Source organism: Anguilla anguilla, chromosome 11, assembly GCF_013347855.1.
Source record: "Anguilla anguilla isolate fAngAng1 chromosome 11, fAngAng1.pri, whole genome shotgun sequence".
NCBI lineage: Eukaryota > Metazoa > Chordata > Actinopteri > Anguilliformes > Anguillidae > Anguilla > Anguilla anguilla.
In genome coordinates, this window is record NC_049211.1 from 10721886 (window position 1) to 10744384 (window position 22499).

General features: G+C 40.6%; 1 protein-coding gene across 1 annotated transcript; it reads left to right on the plus strand.

Annotated features, from left to right (window-relative positions):
- The first annotated feature begins 817 nt into the window (after positions 1 to 817).
- arhgef16 (Rho guanine nucleotide exchange factor (GEF) 16) lies at positions 818 to 22194 on the plus strand. The gene is made up of 15 exons (XM_035382007.1): positions 818 to 966; positions 1835 to 2511; positions 5797 to 5848; positions 6600 to 6763; positions 8246 to 8302; positions 9219 to 9379; positions 10501 to 10653; positions 11163 to 11292; positions 11780 to 11854; positions 12632 to 12724; positions 13087 to 13241; positions 20407 to 20592; positions 20824 to 20894; positions 21209 to 21310; positions 21642 to 22194. Exons 2-15 carry the CDS (start codon positions 1909 to 1911, stop codon positions 21779 to 21781), a joined length of 2142 nt encoding a protein of 713 aa, XP_035237898.1. The 5' UTR covers positions 818 to 966; positions 1835 to 1908; the 3' UTR covers positions 21782 to 22194.
- The last annotated feature ends 305 nt before the right edge of the window (positions 22195 to 22499 follow it).

Genomic DNA, 22499 nt, shown 5'->3' on the forward strand with positions numbered 1-22499 from the left:
TCACATCTTCTGTCTGTTCTGCCCCCTGGTGGTGGAATGAGCTTCCCAGTTAGGACAGCAGAAACCCTGACCATGTTTTAACATGTTTTTGTATTCCTGAGACTAACACTGATGTTCTCCACTTCTGTATGTCACTCTGCATAAGAGTGTCTGCTAATTTTGTAACGCAATGATCATGGACGTTTTGGCAATACAATACACACAATAAATCATTTGTTTAATATCATTAAGATCCACTCAATGATGGCTCCACCTCCTTATTAGTGTTGCTCAATGATGGTCTGGAGGTGTTTTGGCAGGCAGCCTTCTTTGCTGTGTTTACAGCATTATAGAACTCTTAAGCGGGAGATGTTCCCTGCTTTCAACTTGTCTAACTTGTTTTTAATTTAATCCTGATGTATCATACTGGGATTTACGTCTGCTGATTGTGCTTGCCTCCACAGAACACACACCCTCAACAGATATGGGTACTGACAAGTGACACTGTAACCCTGTTGCACTGTCCAAAGTCTATGAAATTCCGTGCTGACAGCAATTTGCAGGAGTTACCAGTGACCAGTGCAAACATGTATTTATTCCTGATTGTAGTAATTGTTTTAGAGTGCTAGTAGTGTTTGAAGGTCACTTAAAAAAATAGCCGTTTTATGAAGCTCATGTGAACTGTGTTACAATTACACTCGATTCATTTCGCATAACAATGTAATGCTGTAAGTGACAAGTATGGCTTCACAATAAAATAAAGAGAACGAGACTGAACGCCAGGTTGTCTCACCTGCCATGACGTAGCCTAATGTATGCAAAGGCTTGTGGAAAGCACTGGGAGATTGGAGTCGAAGAGGAAGTTGGGATAGCACAATAATATCACCACAGTCGCCGCCCTGACGTTCACCAGACCGAAAGAAGATTTTGAAAAGTTTTTTTTTTTCAAACGTTTGCTCCCGCAAAATTGCGACTTTTCCATAGCAGGTACATTTGCATGCATGCGTTAATGTTATTTCGACTTAAGTATCAACCAGATACACAGATTTCCACTTCGGCGGATCTTTCTGCTATGTGCTGGCGGCTGTGCGTGCTTGTTAAAATGCAGTGACACTCACACATTCCTTCACGTAGCATGTTTTCTTCAACTTAATGAAACGATTGTGTTGCTCGTGTGTGACTACATGTGTATGCAGAGTAAGACCGATCCGGAACATAGTTGTGTCGCAGTTATGTAGTACTATTCAACTAGCCACCTAGCTAACCTTCTGTGTTTCGTGCGCGAAGTTGTCAAACTTGTAGGCGAAAGCAAATTAATAGGCCTACGGATGGGCACCCTAGTTTAACGACTTCCCAGTTAATACAGTTCTGTGTTGAATTGCTGCTTGATGTTTGTGATTGGTTTGCAAGATCGTATGGTGATATTTGATGTTTTGTGTTTTCCGTCCTGCGTTGACACATTGACACCCGTTCAATGTCACTAGCTAATATATAAATATAAATATTCACGTTGAAATTCAATGCATCATGATGAAAAGTTTTTTTTTCTGTATTTATTTGTATTTAATGTAGACTTGCAACATTTTATTCACTTAGTCTACCCATGGAAAGCACTTTGAGCTTTCTCTGTAAAATAAAAGGCCTTATTATTATTATTGTTATTAGAGAACAGTTCATTGCATTAGTACAGGTTGGAGGGTTCAGTCCTGTGAAAGTTTCTGAGAAAAAATATTTCCGTTTATTTTTGTGTTATTCAATCAGTAAATTAGTGCCTTGTAGCAATGTTACTATGTTGATAAACAGTGAAACAAGCTTTTTGCGCTGTATGACTGACTGCCTGTGTGTGTGTGTGCAGAACAATGGTACACTGGTAACCTTGGACTGATGGTGGTGAAGATCTGAATTTGGGGGACGAGAGCACTGTGTCGCATGTCTAAGATGCAGTCAGACACCTCCGTGGGTGACCATGCGCCCCTGCTACCGGACGGGTGCTTTTCTACGGCTCTCCAGCTGGACTGCCACTCAGAACCCGGGGAGGAGAATTATGGCAAATCGCCGAGGCCGGTTCAGAGGGTGGAGCTCTCCATGGCCCTGCCCCTTTCATTGAAGGAACCAAGGGAAGTGGTGCTCAGCACCCAAAGCCAGGCGGCCATGAAACTGGGCACCCAGCAGCTGATCCCCAGGAACCTGGCGGTGGCCACCCGGACCAAGACGCGCCACCACACCACCGTGGGCATCATGCCCGTGCCCCGGGTGCCCGAGGTGCCCCAGGTGGAGGACGCTCCGCCCGTGCGTTCGGAGGTGTCCTGGGAGGACTACGACAGCGACGGCGAGGGCGTCTCCATCCGCAGGAACCGGCGAAATAAGTCCTACCGAGCCGCCGTCACGAGCCTGGACAGCAGGCCGCTGCCCGCCAGCAAAGCCAAGACCTCGCTCGGCGTGCTGAGTGAGGAGGCCTCGCCCACCGCTGAGTCAGCGGCCAGCTCCCGGCCAGCAGTCACCCCTCACGAGGCCCGCCTGGGACCTGGCAAGGCAAGTCCCTGCTCTCGCCCCTGCTGTCACGCTTGTGCATTACAATGTTTGTCTGTTTTTTGTTTGTTTGTGGGAATCATTCTACCTGACAGTTCAATGTCTGGATTCTGTGTGTGGAGAGGGCACTTGGATGCCATTGCCCTGCTATCTGTGTTATTCCCTGGTCTGCACGAATGACCGGCTTCCCAGTTAACACAAAATGTTCTCACAGTGTTAATGGAATGTTTTGTCAGTGTTTAAACATTGCCTCTACGTGGCAGCAACATTGTGAAAACGTTTTATGTCAGCTGGGTTTGTGCTTATCAGGTATCCAGCAGGAGAAAGGAGGGAGAGAGACATTTAGTCCGAGAGTCTTTGGAAAATCAATGCAGGAAATATCGTAAAAGAAGCTATTAGAACTATTTCAGAACTACCGCCCGGTATCTCTCCTCCCTTTCCTATCCAAAACACTCGAACGTGCTGCATCTAACCAGCTCTCTGCTTATTTCTCTGAGAACAACCTGCTTGATCCCCACCAGTCTGGCTTCAGGCCTGGCCACTCGACTGAGACTGCACTCCTCTCGGTCAGTGAGTCACTCCATGCCGCACGAGCAGCCTCCCTCTCCTCTGTCCTGATTCTCCTAGACCTCTCCGCTGCATTTGACACTGTGGACCACTCTACCCTCCTGTCCTCCCTGGCAGCAACAGGGATCCGCGGCACAGTCCTTGACTGGATTGAGTCCTACCTCTCTGACCGCTCCTTCCAGGTTGCCTGGGCGGGTAAGGTATCACCACCCCATCCCCTCACCACCGGAGTTCCCCAGGGCTCAGTCCTTGGTCCCCTTCTCTTCTCCATGTACACCAGATCCCTTGGCCCTGTAATATCTGCCCATGGCTTGTCCTATCATTCCTATGCCGACGACACGCAACTCTTTCTCTCCTTCTCCCCATCGGACACACAGGTCCCCGCCCGCATCTCCGCTTGCCTGAGGGACATACAGAGCTGGATGGACAATCACCACCTGAAGCTCAACCCGGGAAAGACGGAGCTAATCTTTATTCCTGCTCTATCCTCTCCCCTCCTCGACTTTTCCATTTCCTTAGGGGACACCGTAGTGACATCATCACCCTGCGCCAAGAATCTCGGAGTGATGATGGACAACAGGCTGTCCCTCTCCAACAACATTGCAGCAGTAACCCGGGCATGCAGATTTTTCCTATACAACATCCGCAGAATCCGCCCCTTTCTCACCACCTACTCAACCCAGCTCCTGGTCCAAGCAATGGTTCTATCCCGCCTGGACTACTGCAACTCTCTTCTGGCTGGACTACCGGCATCTGCCACCAGACCCCTGCAGCTCATTCAGAATGCTGCGGCTCGTCTGGTCTTCAACCTCCCCAGACACTCCCACGTAACTCCCCTGCTCACTACCCTCCACTGGCTGCCTGTTATAGCTCGCATCAAATTCAAAACATTGGTTCTAGCATACCAGGCAGTCAAGGGATCAGCCCCAGCATACCTTCAAAAGATATTCAAACCCTACATGCCAGCCAGATCCCTCCGTTCTGCTACCTCAGGACGCCTAGCACCTCCCCCTCTTCGCACCTGCACTTCCAGAACACGTCTCCTCTCTGTTCTGGCCCCACGATGGTGGAATGACCTCCCTGTGGAGGTCAGAACAGCTGAGACTGTGACCCATTTCAAACGACGACTGAAGACCCACCTCTTCAGGCTGCACCTCTCCCCATCCCTTCCCCCCCTGTAAATGACTAAACTTAGGGTTGTAACTAGGCAGCTGTTTAATAGGTGACTTAGTTGATGCGCCAGTCTTAACGACTACTTGTATTTTTATTTATTTTTATTTTTCCATAGATTGCGTTGTTGCCGTTCTCGTTGTTAGTGTTAATCAGTTTAACCACCAGGGTCCAGGTTGAACTATGCGGTTGTTCCCTGTACTTGGACCGGTACTTCTCTCTAGGGGTTTCGTCATACTTGTTCCTGGTTATGGTTATACACTTTGTTGTACGTCGCTCTGGATAAGAGCGTCTGCCAAATGCCTGTAATGTAATGTAATGTATTAGGCCTATATATTTGGCACATACTCAAGTGCAACCCTTACACAATAAATACCTTGCTGAACTGCATGAAGCACAAAGACTGCCCCATTTTTCACAATTTGTAAAAAAAGAAAAGAAAAAAAAGAGCATGAGTGGGTTTGGCATATTCTGCAAAAGCACTGATTCTGGATGCAGTGACATCGTCTCCAGCCCACACAATTTCCTCACTGTCCCCACTGCATCTGGCAGTCCCTTGGTACTGTAATGCATAGTTGGCCACAATGTTCTTCAGGGAGAGAGGGTTTCTTTTGGCAGGATATTCAGCATCTTAAACTCTTGTGATTTATCTGGTCAGACACCTGCTTTTGGCCCGTGCCAGATTTATAATATCAGAGCTCTCCAGTCTCATCCATCAGGCTCTGGGATTTCCAGATCTTCAGAGCTTTGTGGTACGTGCAGTGCTGTGGTGCATTGGCTGCACAGCTCAGGTAGAGGAATGCAGAGTGGAAAAAAGCAGGGTCTGACTATATGGGTTATGGAGGTCACAGCTGTTAGTCTGCACTCTCCAGAGTTAGTGTTTGTGGCAACCATAGCACCTGCAATTTAGCCTACAAATTGGGAGAATGAAACGCAGGGTTAAAAGCAATTTAAGAACAGAAAAAGTAAGTGTTAATGCCTCGGTAAGTATGCTGCCCTGGGGTGACGGTTTAGTATAATGGTTAGTGAACTTGGTTTGTAATGCAAAGGTGCTGGGTTCAGTTCCTACCTGGGGTGTGGCCATTTTAGCCATGGGCAAGGTAATTGACTTAAATTGCTTCAGTAACATAACCAGTTGCATAAATCGATTGTATGTGAATAAATGAAACATCTGCAAGTTGCTTTATGTAAGAGTTTGCTGAATGAAACAACACAATGAAAATGTCAGTGTTAGCTGATGATGTTGTGAATATGATGTGAACCGTGCACTCGGTCCGTAACCTTGCTGTGAATTTGAGGGCTGTAGGGTAGCAGTATGCTAATGTCTCTGGAGCTTCCCTCCCTCTGTCATTGGCTCAGGCTCATACTGTGCTGATGGTGTTGGGGGGAGATGGATCTTTGAAACCACTGATGAATGAGTTTCAGTGGTTTAATGGTAGGAAAAAGGAAAGGGGGGGGAGAAGGTATGTATTGGGTGTTTTTTCTTACCTTTGGGGCGTTCCTCGCATTCCACACTGACAATGATGCGCTGCTGTTATCTCTCTCTTTCAGAGAACTCTGGGAAGGAAGAAGAACCAGAAAGGCAGAGGATCTTTTAAAGATGGTACGGTTTATGTCCCTGTTTGGTGCTGTCCTTACAGCTGTGATATATATATATATATATATATATATATATATATATATATATATATATATATATATATACTCCTCTGTGTACCTTTACATATAAATCAGAACTTCTGTTAAAAGTGTATGTTAACCTTTAGACCTGCTGCCATGAGTTTAGAACTTTTTAACAGTTCTATCTGAAAATTATTTTGACTGTTGTGACAAAATATATGAACTTGTGGGCCATTCATGGGATGTATAAAACTGAGACCTCGTTCAATTAATTTAATAATAAGCTAGAAAAATATCTTCAATAATAAAAAAACAGTACAGGGGCAAATTATTACTTTTATTCATTAATATGTAAGTTCATCAGTGTGCTGTAATTAACTTAAAAGTGGCCACTGACTGACAGGTTCCTGCTAGAGTGATTTGGGCAGCGGAAAGTGTGCAGGCTTCTGATGTCACGTCCTGTTTCATTAAAAGAGAAGGTGTCAGATGCAGCAGATGGGTGCCAGTTCTCCGTACTGACGAGTGTAGGGAGAGGGGGATAGAGAGGGGGAGACGAGCAGACAGAGAGAAGGAGAACAACACCCTTATCAGACTCATGGAAGAGGCCTCCCTGTCGGAATGTGGGGGTCTCTCTCTGGAGGAACGTCCCGTGGAGTGGGGACAGAGTGCAGGGGTGGGGGGGCGGCCCCCGCCCGGAACGCCGAGCCCGGTACTCACGGAGGCCCTCTCCCCAGACCCCCGGCTGTACCAGGAGATCCGGGAGCGAGGCCTCCGCTCCGGCGGCCAGGACACGGACGAGGAGCTGCTGGAGGAGCCCGCCGAGGCCGAGCGCTCCGAGCGGGACATCGTCGTCAAGAACTACCGGCCCACGCAGGTCACCTGGAGCCAGCTGCCGCAGGTGAGAGGGGGCGGGACCCTGGACTGGGGTTGATCGGGATGGGTGGGGGTGCTGGGCCGTATTTGGGGGCTGGGACTTACCTGAGTCAAGCACATTTCTCCCTTATTAAATGCAGAGCACGCTCAGGCATGCTGTGTTGAAAAAGATGGCCGCATGATCATTCTCTGGGTGAAAGGACTGCTTACACTATGCGGAAATAAATGAATGAATGAATGAATGAATGAATTAAGTAATTAATTGAAACTTTATTGACCTGAAACATTTGTTTTGAGCCTGAGCGAATACATGGAGTTATAAAACAAATAACAAGACTAACAATTCAGCATTCAGCATTTAGTATGAAAATATAAAGGATGCAGCCTGTAGCTTGCAATAATAATAATAAGGAATACATAATTTATACAAGGATAAAGTTTAGAATAATGAACAGTTCATCGTTCAAAATCGTTCTTGATTAGTCTGAGTCGGGGCTCAGTATAAATGACTCCCCTCACTTTTAAAGGAAGCATTCGCAGTGAGCGTGAAGTGTGTGTTTACCACTGTTCATCTGCAGTGGATGAGTTCCAGAGAGAATCTGCATGAATAGTCAGTGGAGGGGGGCGATAGCGTAGCACGTTCAGCTGAAGCAGTGAAGTGCTCCACGTATTGAATCCTCACCTGACCCTCGGGTGCAATTCCAGCACAGCGCAGAAGTTGGACTGCAGTGAAAAATCAGTAGTGCTGTCTGCACACATTTCAAATGACATCCAAAGTTGTTCTTGCTCTTCCAAATTTAAAGAGGGCTTTTTAGTGATGGGATAGGTACACAGTTATGATCAGAATTTCCAGATTGGTTGAGATAAAAATGGGGAACAACAATTGTTTAAAAAATAACCCATGGAAACACTCAGTGGTGTACCAGAAGCTTGAGGTACGTGTGACTCATAGTAACAGAAATAGATGCGCAAACAGCTACAAGGTAGATTCCTGTAAAACTGGGTTATTAATGCATTTCATTGCCTGCATGCAGTGTGTGAAAAGAGAGATTGTAGTGCATTACCTCTGGCCATTTTAGAGCTTTATCTTGCCTCAGACTGATGAGGTAGTGCAGGTAGAAGCTTGCCTCAGAATGTAAATGATAGAGGAGACTGGCTTTGACAGTATTTGTTTTTGCCTTATTTTAAACCAGTAAAAGCCTAAACCTCCTGAGGCCACAACCCACATCATTAGCCAAAGCATTTACTGTGACCCAATCATTATTAGAATAACATAAATATGTTCAGTTATGCAATTAAATACTTGTCAAAACTGTCAAGTAAATTTCAAGACTGTTGCATCTATAGTGTAACTAGTTTGGTGTGTTTAATTTGACTGGTTCAGATATCAGTGTAAAACACAGAATAGCCAGTTAGTCCTGTTTTGTGTCTTGTGACTGACCTCCCATGACCCACAATAAGGGAACCGCTGGTCTAAAACCTTACTGCTGTGGACGCTGTCTTTCAGGTGCAGGAAATGGGCATTCTTGAGAGCATCTCAGCCGAGGAAAGAAAGCGCCAGGAGGTCAGTTTGTGTCGGGCTGTGAGATGCTTTGTGTGAGCTGCCGTCCCTCAGCCTGCGTGGTCTAGTGCAGGCGCGTACTGGCGAACCTCTGAATGTTTGGGTTTGGGATTCGCTTTGAATCGGCCACCAGGAGAGACTGACAGACCTTTCTGAGAACTGCTGCCTCGGGTCATTTAGCCATTTTGCCGGAGCACAATCTCGCTGCTCTGTAAACAGGCCCCACCCTGTTTAAGCAGAACACAGCCCAACCCTGTCTGATTTACCCGTCTCTCTTTCAGTCATCAGAGCCGGGTGGCTGCTGACACTGTCAACACTAGTCACTAGTCCCAGGTCCCGCTCCTCCGTAGTGCGCTCATACATTAATGCTCACACATTAATGGTTCCTGCAGGTAACAGTCTGCACTGTGTCCATTTACCGTTTGTGACTCATTCGGTTGCCTCATATGCTGGGAGTTTCCTGCCCTGTTTCTGAGGTTCTTACGTGCAGTGCTGGAGCCTTTATCTGGAAAACAAAATGGAGAGCCTGCTGGCCTTTTCTCACAGGTGTCAAACTCCAGTCCTGGAGGTCCGCAGTGTCTGCTGGTTTTTGGGGTGTTCTCGGCACAAGTGTTTCAATTAAATCATTGATTGGCTAAGGAATCCACACACCTTGTTCTCAAGGCCTTATTTGGCTGCTGATTGAAAGGAATACGCAAAAAAATCGCAGACACTACGGCCCCCTTGGGATTCAGTTTGACACCCCTGCTTTATCTGTAAGTGAAATGAAGGCACTGGTGCCCTGATCTGTAAGTAAAATGGACCGTCTGGTGCCCTGATCTGTATGTAAAATGGAGTGGCTGGTGCCCTGATCTGTATGTAAAATGGAGTGGCTGATGCCCTGATCTGTAATTGAAATGCATTGTCTGGTGCACCGTAGGCCATATTTGAGCTCATCACCTCCGAGTTCTCATATCAGCACAGCCTGGGCCTCCTGGTGCAGAAGTTCCAGGGCAGCGAGGAGCTGCGTCGCACCATGACCCCCATCGAGCACCACCACCTGTTCTCCAACATCGCTGACATCCAGGCCGTCAGTCAGAGGTATGGGGCCGAGAGTACCGGGGGTGGGCGTGAGGATAAGGCCGGTACATTCAGAGGTCGAGCTCAGCCTGTCGTGTACTCTGTTTCGATAAACGGTTGTGCTGAAACTACGTCAAGGTCATGCAAAGGAGACACAGGAAGTGTGATCACGCTTAAGGTCAAGGTCGTGTTTTGGATGAGAGTTGAGGTCAATGTTCGCGCGCAGCAGTGAGGTAAGCTGGCTGTGGTTCCAGCGTAGTCCTCCGTCTTCACACTTCAGTTTTCTGTCAGCCTTCCTTTTAGGGTCCAGGCCGTCATTTGAGTTTGTGGCCAGTATAAGGTGTGGTTGCTACGCTCTGCTGCCTGTTTGGAATGAAGGCTGTTAAACAGGTGTTCTGTGGTCTCAGTCAACAGAAAGTAAACTGGTTAGTAAAAGCGAAAGTAATTTCTGTAGCAGAACACTTGGTGAATCAGACTTTGCCCCCTTCAGTGTCTTCTCACATTCCTGAAATGTTTAAAAATTCTTTAATTACTCCTGTCTGACTGATTCTGTTTCTAGTGGGCTCTGTATTGAGTGACTGATTTGTGTGTAGTGTTGGCAGCTTGTTTACTTACGGTCAAAGTCAGTTGTATAGCTGGGAGGTGATACTCCTTTTTCAGGGTAGTGGTTGTGGATGTAACAATGAAAGTAAAATTATTTGAGTGTAAAATATTAAATGTTACATAATGTTACATCAATTAGCAATCTCCTGAAGGTAATTAGCTGACTGCCTATCTATAAATTGTTAGACCCATTCTAGAACTTACAATGGGAATTAAACTTTCCCTGGGAGTTGGGAAAAATGTGCTTGTTTCAGCATGTCTGTCTAAACTGTGCTTTGAAGTGTAATTCAGGGAAAAGCCAAAATGGCATGCCTCTATGTGTCAGCTTGTATAAAATTGTTTTCATATTTTTTCTACATAGTTCCTAGGGAAAACCTCTGCTATTGAGGCACCTGTATTAGTTTTGCTTTATCAAACCCCTCAGTGTTCATAAATTGCTTATATATTGCTGTCAATTGGGACAGTGGGGGGAGAGTTGTGTTCACCCCACACACGCACCACGTCACCCTCCTGCTCACCCTAAAACCGATGTTCTCCAGGTTTTTCGAGGCCCTGGATAGCCGTCACCAAGACAACCCTTTGATCAAAGACATCAGTGACATCGTGCTGGAGCACGCGACCACGCACTTTCAGCCCTACATCACCTACTGCTCGAACGAGACCTTCCAACAGAGGACCCTGCAGAAGCTGCTGTGAGTCTCATGGGCGGACACATTTTCACTCCTCAGTGATGGCTGAACATTAGCAGACCTGAACAACAGCCCCTGTCTCTTTGAAGATGGGCTCAGTGAAATTCCCACGTTGCTGCCTTCAGGGCAAATGGAATGCTCTGAAATGCACAGAAATTCTGCAGAGGTACAGGCAGGCTCAACAAGTGATGATACATCATTCTGTAGTCCCGTTTTTAGTGCAAGATACCAGAACTGACATGTGATAAAATGGAAATGAATTGATTCAATATCTAATCATATTCTGAGCTATTGTTGACTGATGAACACAAGCTTAATTTACTATGAAAGCAGTTTTATTTTTGGCACAATGTTCGTGTATATGTCAGTCGAAATTTTAAGTCATTCCATTCTGGTTCAGTACGTGTGTATATATGTATATGTGTGTGTGTGTATGTGGGTGTTTGTGTGTGGATGTGTGGATGTGTGCATGTGTGTATATGTATGGGTGTGCGTGTGTGTTCCTGGGACAGTGCAGGCAATGCTGTGTTCAGGGAGGTTCTGAAGCGGATTGAGAACAGCACTGAGTGTGGAGGTCTGCCTGTCATCTCCTTCCTCATTCTGCCCATGCAGAGAGTGACCCGCTTGCCATTACTATTGGACGTGAGTGCACACACACACACACAAACTGTACATATACACACACATACACACATGCACACAGACACACATACACTGCTCACACACTGACTGAGCACACACTCGCTGCTCACACACTCACCGCTTGTACACTGACTGCACAAACTCTCTCCCTCTGATGCAGGCAATTTTTGTCATGTACATACTCCGCTCATAAAGCTAAAGCTCTTGACCTGCCAATCAATTCACTTCTACAACATTCGCTTCTGAATTTACTGTGGTACTCTGAAAAATGTGCCATTGCTGGTTTGCAGCATTTCCTAGATTAGTGGATTTAACACCTCATCCCAATGTAATAAGTAGTTTAGTGTTTTTTGATGCAGAGAAAAAAGCCTAAATAAAACCGGTTTAAGCTTTGAGTAGTTAATGTGACTTCATTCCATTTCAGTTGGACTTTTGAACAAAGGAAAAACTGCCACATAAGTTGGCTTCTAAATCTCTTTTTCAACAGACAATCAGCCAGAAGACAGACGAAGAGACTGATGAGTACATCAGTGCAGTGCAGGCTCTGAAAGCAATCAGTAAGGTAACGCACTCCATAGTGGAAATTAGATAAGGGAGAGCAAGGTTTCAAAATGGGGTGAGCTGCAATTAACTGAATCACTGAGCTGTTTGAACCAATCAATCACAGCAGTCATAAGAAAACACTGATTGGTTCAAGACAATAGCTACATTTACATGCACACCAATACCTTGATTATTGAGAGTAATCAGTTCAAGGCAACATTCCAATTAACGGTTTTCAAAGTTCAGAATAACACAATTTCTCTAATGCCTTGGGTTACATGGATTCTTTTAATAACTGGTCTGAGGTCTGCGGATCTGATGTTAATAACCCCTCTTTTAGTTTGATTTAAGGCTTACTATGCAGTCACTGACATGTACATTACATTGTTTGGTCTGGACCACGAACCGGACATGTACAAATGATTAGAAAACTGCACCTTCCAGTCAATAAAGTCTGACAACCCTAGTTTGTTAGCTTGAGGTAATGTTCCTTGCAGGTCCAACAGAAAACAAGCTTACTTGGTATTTTATTATATTTTCAAAGTAAAAATGCTTTTAAGCACTGTTGAGTATAGCAGAAATTCTCCAAATGTAGCTCCCATTGTTTTTCGTCTGCGATCTAATAGTGTAAAGCACGTGAAACTTCACTGACTATGTGGAAACTAACAATGCGTACAGTGTGCCGACCAAGAATTTTTATTTAAAATTTCTGGAATTCTGTAACACAACTTTGAGAGCATGAAAATTCGTTCTCATAAATGTCAGTCTTTCCCTGGTCCAATCTGTGTTCTCTCAGCTGGTGAAGAAGTGTGACGACGGAGCGAGAACCATGGAGAGGACGGAGCAGATGTACACCATCCAGAAACAGATGGATTTCGGCAAGATCAAGGTACCTGCCCTGCTTCAGTGGAACGAGCCTTGCCAAGTTAGGCTCTGAAAGCCATGTGATTTGGTGTCCTTTGGCTGTGTTTGACTGTGATGAGTGTTACACTGCGTGATAAGTGTTATGCTATGCTTTATACTATGTTATGGGTATGTTATCCTATGTGTTATACTATGTGATGAGTTTACTGTCCTATACAGATTGGTGAGTGACTGTGAGGAATGTGTTATCCTACGTTATCCTATATATATATATATATATCCTATGATTTATGCTGAACTATTGTGATTAGTGTCATTCTATGTGATGAGTGTTATACTATGTGGTCATTGTGGAGGGTTAAGTGGTGGTGCCCTCCTTTTCCCCAGCCTTTCCCGCTCGTGTCGTCCTCCCGCTGGCTTCAGAAACGAGGGGACCTGGCTGTCTGCACCGAAGAGCTCGGCATCTTCTGGAAGGCCTTTGGCCAAAAGAGCTACTACCTGTTCCTGTTTAATGATGTGCTCATCGTCACCAGGAGGAAGAGGTGGGGTCCCACTTTTGCAAGTATAGTGGATTCGCTCTGAACACACTCCTTTTTTTTCTTTTTCTCCCCAAACTAGAATCTCTAAGCTGTTATACATAGACATTTTACATATAAATGGATTTCAGCCTTTTGATTTTAAAACAAAGATAAATATGAAGAATTCAGTAACTACCCTCAGGAAACATCCTCACTCAGCACTTTCAGTTAAGGCTAAAATATTCAAACCTATTACCATGTTGCCTTCAACATTAAAATGCAACACCATTTCACTGAAGGCAAAATGGTGAAATATTCCTGAATGTGGTAACTGAATTATTTAAAGTACCAAAAGTGAGTAGAATCTGTCCATCCAGGTAGTTTTGCTGAAATGTGTCAAGTTTTCTAGATATAGCTGCAGCTCAGCCTGTTAAAATGGACCTCACAGGTCCATCTTCAAGTGGGTCATAGCTCCAGAAATGTACGTTAGAAGAATTCAAGAGCAAATGTAATATTTTCATCTGCAAATATAATCCAGTGGTTATTCAGGAACGTCCACAGAGCTTCATTTGTGCACGGTTTCATCTAAACTTCCATATGTAGTTTAATCTAAAACTACTTCTACTATTTTATTTCTGTTCAGGTGGATGCAAAATCATCTTTATTTAATAAACATCATCAAATTAATATCTCGAAATGTGTTGCAAGATATTTATGGTGAAAAAACTATTTTACAAAGAAATTACTTAAGATTGGTGCACATAACACTCTCAATTTGAGACATCAATGTCTGAAAATGTATAGTAAGATATTTATGGTGAAAAAACTATTTTACTGGAAAGTAGGAAAATACATAAGGCTATAGTCTTATGTCCAAATTATTGAAAGAATTGAGAAATTATAAATATGAATTTTTTATATTCAGACGGATGCAAAATCATCTGTGTTTAATATCTGCGGTCAAATCAATGTCTGAAAATGTATTGTAAGGTATTTATGGTGAAAAACCTTTTTTACTGGAAAGTAACAAAATACATAAGACTTATAGTCTTATGTCCAAATTATTGAAAGAATTGAGAAATTATAAATATGAATTTTTTATATTCAGACGGATGCAAACTCAGCTGTGTTTAGTATCTGCGGTCAAATCAATGTCTGAAAATGTATCGTAAGGTATTTATGGTGAAAAAACTATTTTACTGGAAAGTAGGAAAATACATAAGACTATAGTCTTATGTCCAAATTGTTGAAAAAATTGAGAAAATATGAATATGAATTTTTTATATTCAGACGGATGCAAAATCATCTGTATTTAATATCTGCGGTCCAATCAATGTCTGAAAATGTATAGTAAGATATTTATGGTGAAAAAACTATTTTACTGGAAAGTAACAAAATACATAAGGCTATAGTCTTATGTCCAAATTATTGAAAGAATTGAGAAATTATAAATATGAATTTTTTATATTCAGACGGATGCAAAATCATTTGTGTTTAGTATCTGTGGTCAAATCAATGTCTGAAAATGTGTAGAAGGATATTTATAGTGAAAAAACAATTTTACTGGAAAGTAACAAAATACATAAGACTATAGTCTTATGTCCAAATTGTGGAAAAAAGTGTGAAATTATGAATTTGTGTTTTTATTGGTCTGCTAGATGTGAAATCACGTTTGTTTAACAACTGTGACCAAATCAATGTCTGAAAATGTATAGTAAGATATTTATGGTGAAAAAACGATTTTACTGGAAAGTAGCAAAATACATAAGACTATAGTCTTATGTCCAAATTATTGAAAGAATTGAGAAATTATAAAAATGAATTTTTTATATTCAGACGGATGCAAACTCAGCTGTATTTAATATCTGCGGTCAAATCAATGTCTGAAAATGTATCGTAAGGTATTTATGGTGAAAAACCTTTTTTACTGGAAAGTAACAAAATACATAAGACTATAGTCTTATGTCCAAATTATTGAAAGAATTGAGAAATTATAAATATGAATTTTTTATATTCAGACAGATGCAAACTCAGCTGTATTTAATATCTGCGGTCAAATCAATGTCTGAAAATGTATCGTAAGGTATTTATGGTGAAAAACCTTTTTTACTGGAAAGTAGCAAAATACATAAGACTATATAGTCTTATGTCCAAATTATTGAAAGAATTGAGAAATTATAAATATGAATTTTTTATATTCAGACGGATGCAAAATCATCTGTGTTTAGTATCTGTGGTCAAATCAATGTCTGAAAATGTATAGTAAGATATTTATGGTGAAAAAACGATTTTACTGGAAAGTAACAAAATACATAAGACTATAGTCTTATGTCCAAATTATTGAAAGAATTGAGAAATTATAAATATGAATTTTTTATATTCAGACGGATGCAAAATCATCTGTGTTTAGTATCTGTGGTCAAATCAATGTCTGAAAATGTATAGTAAGATATTTATGGTGAAAAAACGATTTTACTGGAAAGTAACAAAATACATAAGACTATAGTCTTATGTCCAAATTGTGGAAAAAAGTGTGAAATTATGAATTTGTGTTTTTATTGGTCTGCTAGATGTGAAATCACGTTTGTTTAACAACTGTGACCAAATCAATGTCTGAAAATGTATAGTAAGATATTTATGGTGAAAAACGATTTTACTGGAAAGTAGCAAAATACATAAGTCTATAGTCTTATGTCCAAATTATTGAAAGAATTGAGAAATTATAAATATGAATTTTTTATATTCAGACGGATGCAAAATCATCTGTGTTTAGTATCTGTGGTCAAATCAATGTCTGAAAATGTATAGTAAGATATTTATAGTGAAAAACCTTTTTTACTGGAAAGTAGGAAAATACATAAGACTATAGTCTTATGTCCAAATTGTTGAAAAAATTGAGAAAATATAAATATGAATTTTTTATATTCAGACGGATGCAAACTCAGCTGTATTTAATATCTGCGGTCAAATCAATGTCTGAAAATGTATCGTAAGATATTTATGGTGAAAAAACGATTTTACTGGAAAGTAGCAAAATACATAAGACTATAGTCTTATGTCCAAATTGTGGAAAAAAGTGTGAAATTATGAATTTGTGTTTTTATTGGTCTGCTAGATGTGAAATCACGTTTGTTTAACAACTGTGACCAAATCAATGTCTGAAAATGTATAGTAAGATATTTATGGTGGAAAAACGATTTTACGGGAAAGTAGCAAAATACTTAAGGCAAAATAATCTGTATTTAGTATCTGTGGTCAAATCAATGTCTGAAAATGTATCGTAAGATATTTATGGTGAAAAAACGATTTTACTGGAAAGTAGCAAAATACATAAGACTATAGTCTTATGTCCAAATTATTGAAAGAATTGAGAAATTATAAAAATGAATTTTTTATATTCAGACGGATGCAAACTCAGCTGTATTTAATATCTGCGGTCAAATCAATGTCTGAAAATGTATCGTAAGGTATTTATGGTGAAAAACCTTTTTTACTGGAAAGTAACAAAATACATAAGACTATAGTCTTATGTCCAAATTATTGAAAGAATTGAGAAATTATAAATATGAATTTTTTATATTCAGACGGATGCAAACTCAGCTGTATTTAATATCTGCGGTCAAATCAATGTCTGAAAATGTATCGTAAGGTATTTATGGTGAAAAACCTTTTTTACTGGAAAGTAGCAAAATACATAAGACTATATAGTCTTATGTCCAAATTATTGAAAGAATTGAGAAATTATAAATATGAATTTTTTATATTCAGACGGATGCAAAATCATCTGTGTTTAGTATCTGTGGTCAAATCAATGTCTGAAAATGTATAGTAAGATATTTATGGTGAAAAAACTATTTTACTGGAAAGTAACAAAATACATAAGACTATAGTCTTATGTCCAAATTGTGGAAAAAAGTGTGAAATTATGAATTTGTGTTTTTATTGGTCTGCTAGATGTGAAATCACGTTTGTTTAACAACTGTGACCAAATCAATGTCTGAAAATGTATAGTAAGATATTTATGGTGAAAAACGATTTTACTGGAAAGTAGCAAAATACATAAGTCTATAGTCTTATGTCCAAATTATTGAAAAAATTGAGAAATTATGAATATGAATTTTTTATATTCAGACGGATGCAAAATCAGCTGTATTTAATATCTGCGGTCAAATCAATGTCTGAAAATGTATCGTAAGGTATTTATTGTGAAAAACCTTTTTTACTGGAAAGTAACAAAATACATAAGACTATAGTCTTATGTCCAAATTATTGAAAAAATTGAGAAAATATAAATATGAATTTTTTATATTCAGACGGATGCAAAATCATCTGTGTTTAGTATCTGTGGTCAAATCAATGTCTGAAAATGTATAGTAAGATATTTATAGTGAAAAACCTTTTTTACTGGAAAGTAGGAAAATACATAAGACTATAGTCTTATGTCCAAATTGTTGAAAAAATTGAGAAAATATAAATATGAATTTTTTATATTCAGACGGATGCAAACTCAGCTGTATTTAATATCTGCGGTCAAATCAATGTCTGAAAATGTATCGTAAGATATTTATGGTGAAAAAACGATTTTACTGGAAAGTAGCAAAATACATAAGACTATAGTCTTATGTCCAAATTGTGGAAAAAAGTGTGAAATTATGAATTTGTGTTTTTATTGGTCTGCTAGATGTGAAATCATGTTTGTTTAACAACTGTGACCAAATCAATGTCTGAAAATGTATAGTAAGATATTTATGGTGGAAAAACGATTTTACGGGAAAGTAGCAAAATACTTAAGGCAAAATAATCTGTATTTAGTATCTGTGGTCAAATCAATGTCTGAAAATGTATCGTAAGATATTTATGGTGAAAAAACGATTTTACTGGAAAGTAGCAAAATACATAAGACTATATAGTCTTATGTCCAAATTATTGAAAGAATTGAGAAATTATAAATATGAATTTTTTATATTCAGACGGATGCAAAATCATCTGTGTTTAGTATCTGTGGTCAAATCAATGTCTGAAAATGTATAGTAAGATATTTATGGTGAAAAAACTATTTTACTGGAAAGTAACAAAATACATAAGACTATAGTCTTATGTCCAAATTGTGGAAAAAAGTGTGAAATTATGAATTTGTGTTTTTATTGGTCTGCTAGATGTGAAATCACGTTTGTTTAACAACTGTGACCAAATCAATGTCTGAAAATGTATAGTAAGATATTTATGGTGAAAAACGATTTTACTGGAAAGTAGCAAAATACATAAGTCTATAGTCTTATGTCCAAATTATTGAAAAAATTGAGAAAATATAAATATGAATTTTTTATATTCAGACGGATGCAAAATCATCTGTGTTTAGTATCTGTGGTCAAATCAATGTCTGAAAATGTATAGTAAGATATTTATAGTGAAAAACCTTTTTTACTGGAAAGTAGGAAAATACATAAGACTATAGTCTTATGTCCAAATTGTTGAAAAAATTGAGAAAATATAAATATGAATTTTTTATATTCAGACGGATGCAAACTCAGCTGTATTTAATATCTGCGGTCAAATCAATGTCTGAAAATGTATCGTAAGATATTTATGGTGAAAAAACGATTTTACTGGAAAGTAGCAAAATACATAAGACTATAGTCTTATGTCCAAATTGTGGAAAAAAGTGTGAAATTATGAATTTGTGTTTTTATTGGTCTGCTAGATGTGAAATCACGTTTGTTTAACAACTGTGACCAAATCAATGTCTGAAAATGTATCGTAAGGTATTTATTGTGAAAAACCTTTTTTACTGGAAAGTAACAAAATACATAAGTCTATAGTCTTATGTCCAAATTATTGAAAAAATTGAGAAATTATAAATATGAATTTTTTATATTCAGACGGATGCAAAATCATCTGTGTTTAGTATCTGTGGTCAAATCAATGTCTGAAAATGTATAGTAAGATATTTATAGTGAAAAACCTTTTTTACTGGAAAGTAGGAAAATACATAAGACTATAGTCTTATGTCCAAATTGTGGAAAAAAGTGTGAAATTATGAATTTGTGTTTTTATTGGTCTGCTAGATGTGAAATCACGTTTGTTTAACAACTGTGACCAAATCAATGTCTGAAAATGTATAGTAAGATATTTATGGTGGAAAAACGATTTTACGGGAAAGTAGCAAAATACTTAAGGCAAAATAATCTGTATTTAGTATCTGTGGTCAAATCAATGTCTGAAAATGTGTGGATATTTGTGGTGAAAAAACAATTTTAAAATGCATGGTGTTATTTATGGGAAAAAAAACTATAGTTCCACCCATTTTGTCCCAGTCATGCTCCAAAAAAGGCATGCCCGTGGCTGAACAGACCTCTGTTGTGTCTGGGAAGTAGTTGGGAACTTCTCAGGCGCCCCCAGCTGGAAAGTAGAGATCCTTCTGATATTTGAGGCCTCAGCCATTTTATTAATGGAAACACTGTGAATAAATATATGAGGTGGGAGCATGCCTAAAACCCAGAGCCTAGCTCTCACCAAATGCTAAACCACTGCAAATTCTGAAGGCTTCTTGTCCTTTTACATTTTGAACAGTCTCACTCATTAATAATCATAGATGGTCCAGATTTCAGTCCCAATTTACACATTTGTCTAATCACCATTCATTTACCAAGGTTTCTTATTCAGATACAAAGATCAGGGGTTGTAAAGGGGAACAAGAGCTCAGTTATGGCAAAATCTCAGTGTTTCAATTTGCCACTGGTATTCCTCCACACGGAATTAGTTTGGCTTAATGATTACCATCTTTTATATCAGCTTGAGGGTGTACCTGTACTCTCCTAAAACTGCAGCAACAACAGGAGATTTGAGACATGAATTTGGCTCAAGTGAATACAAGCCTTGTGTGCCAAATGTTGTAGGCACACCGGCCCCAATCAATAATATACAGTACACCAAACACACTCCTGTTTACATATCAATAGGGGACTGGTCTTTCTCCAAAGGTTATTCTGAGTTATCAATGATATATTTTTAAATATATGTGTGTGTATGCATGTATGTGTATATATATATATATATATATATATATATATATATATATATATACACACACAGACACACATGTAAGTGTTCACCTAAAGGTTTGTACATTGTGCCTGTGTTGTGTGAAATGCGCTTCTCACTGTGCGCTAACTCTTGTGTGTGTCTGCAGTGAGGATAGTTACGTGGTGATGGACTACGCCACCCTGGAGAATGTGGAGGTGGAGCTGCTACACTCAAACGGACAGCTATCCCCGCCTATCAAACAGAGTGGCTCCTCCCCATTCACCATGAAGCTTCTGATGAAGAGGAAGAGTGACGGGCGTGCCGAGCAGATCGTCCTGGCCGCCGAGTCTCCGTCAGTATCTTCCTCTCCTGTCCGCTGTACTGCTTTAACTGTCATGTACTGTTCTTCTGCATGGTCCTTTGGGCTACCTCATGACTTTCTCAACAGACAGCAACCAATGTAACCAAGTAGTTTAACATGATATTTTACACATTTAATGTGTGTATTTAATGTGTATTTCAATTCTGTGTTTAGTGGAAATGATCATTAACAGTTGTTGTGCACAACCCTAATGTCACCCAGGCTTGAACGGGCTCGCTGGGTGACGGCACTGAGGAAACGAAAGCAAGCGGAGAGCACCAGCAGTAAGGAAGGTGGGCTTCTGCTCAAATATCATTCCTGCATTTTCCCATAATGAGAACACTTCCGCTTTCCAATGATGTAATGTTCATTCATTGCAATGAGCAAAAACATTGGTCTGCAGCTTATCTTCTAAATTTGATTCTGCATTTTACACAGATACCATAGCATATGCACAGTGAATGTAGTTTGTGTGCATTCATGGGCAGTTATACCAGGTGCAGCCAACATGAGGTCATGAAAAATGGCTTGGAAAGACTGCGACATGTACAAACCTTTTCTAGACATGCAGAATGTTGTACAGTGAAGCTGTGTGTTTTTTTTTTAGACCTGCCACAGTGCGAGGTGACCAAAGCCTACATCCCCAAGAGTCCGGACGAGCTGGGGCTACAGCAGGCTGAGGTGGTCATTGTCCTTCAGAAAGAGGAGGGTGAGCAATAAAATGCAGTTGTAGAAACGATCTGTACAGGATGGATTTTTACTAATATCTCAAACTGTTGGGACTGTTGACCCAGCAGCAGGTACTGATGGTGTCCAGCCCTCCACTCTGAGTTATTCTAAAGAAAAACGGCACCCCTCTGCTTTAAAATCTCCACACTTTGGCTTATGGAAAGCAGACTGTCAGTTCAGCACATTTCTGTCATGTTTGACCAAATGTAGTAAAGGAAATGCATTTTGCGGAACTTTAAGACTCCGGGTTCAGATTCAGAAGTCAAATGAGAAGTGCACTGACCCCGCCCGCGCGCCGGGCTGCGTTTCAGGCTGGTGCTACGGGGAGCGGATGCGAGACGGAGAGACGGGCTGGTTCCCTGCGGGCTGCGCCACGGAGATCACCAACCGCACGGCCGTCCAGCGCAACGTGCGCCGCATGGAGCGGATCCGCAAGGAAACCGACGTGTGAGCCGCCCCACCAGGAGGGGGGGCCGGCGAGGCTGCGGGACCAAGTGGTCCACCCACGTGTTGTTCAGAAACCTGCTTTACCTCCCTCGCCATTTAAACAGACGTTCACAAGGAAAGGAGTGAGCCCGTTCTAATGCATACTAGTATAATTAGGAAAATTTGAGCTGAATTTCCTGTGCAACATGCCATTTGTAAATTATTTTTTAATGTCCCAGTAAAACTGCATCCATGGCCGCTCACTGCCTTCTGATTAAAGTTAGCGTTCATTAGATATAAAGCCCTACCCTGAAATATGACCAAGAAGCAAATATTCCCATAGTATGGTGTACTAGGTTTTGACTTTTACAGTACAGCTCATAATTCCTACAAGAGAGCTAGAGCAGGGCCAAATAAAGTCTTGTTTTGATGGATGTACACAAGTGTTTCAATTTTATTTATTAAGTATAGGTCTAAATCTTTTGGCTTAGCAAACACTACAAATGCAATGTTGTGATTGTACAAGGTCTTCTGAAAGAAATGGCCCAATTTTTTATAGAATATTTGTAATGCCCTAAGTTACCAGAACTCCAGAACATATTCTAGCCATTTCAAATATTGAAATTAACTAATATTCTGCATAACAGCTCTTAGCAAACATATACAAGAGCCAAGTTAGAAGCAGTAACAAATCATTTTGCCTACGTCACCACTTGGACACAGGCCATACAGCAGAAAAACCT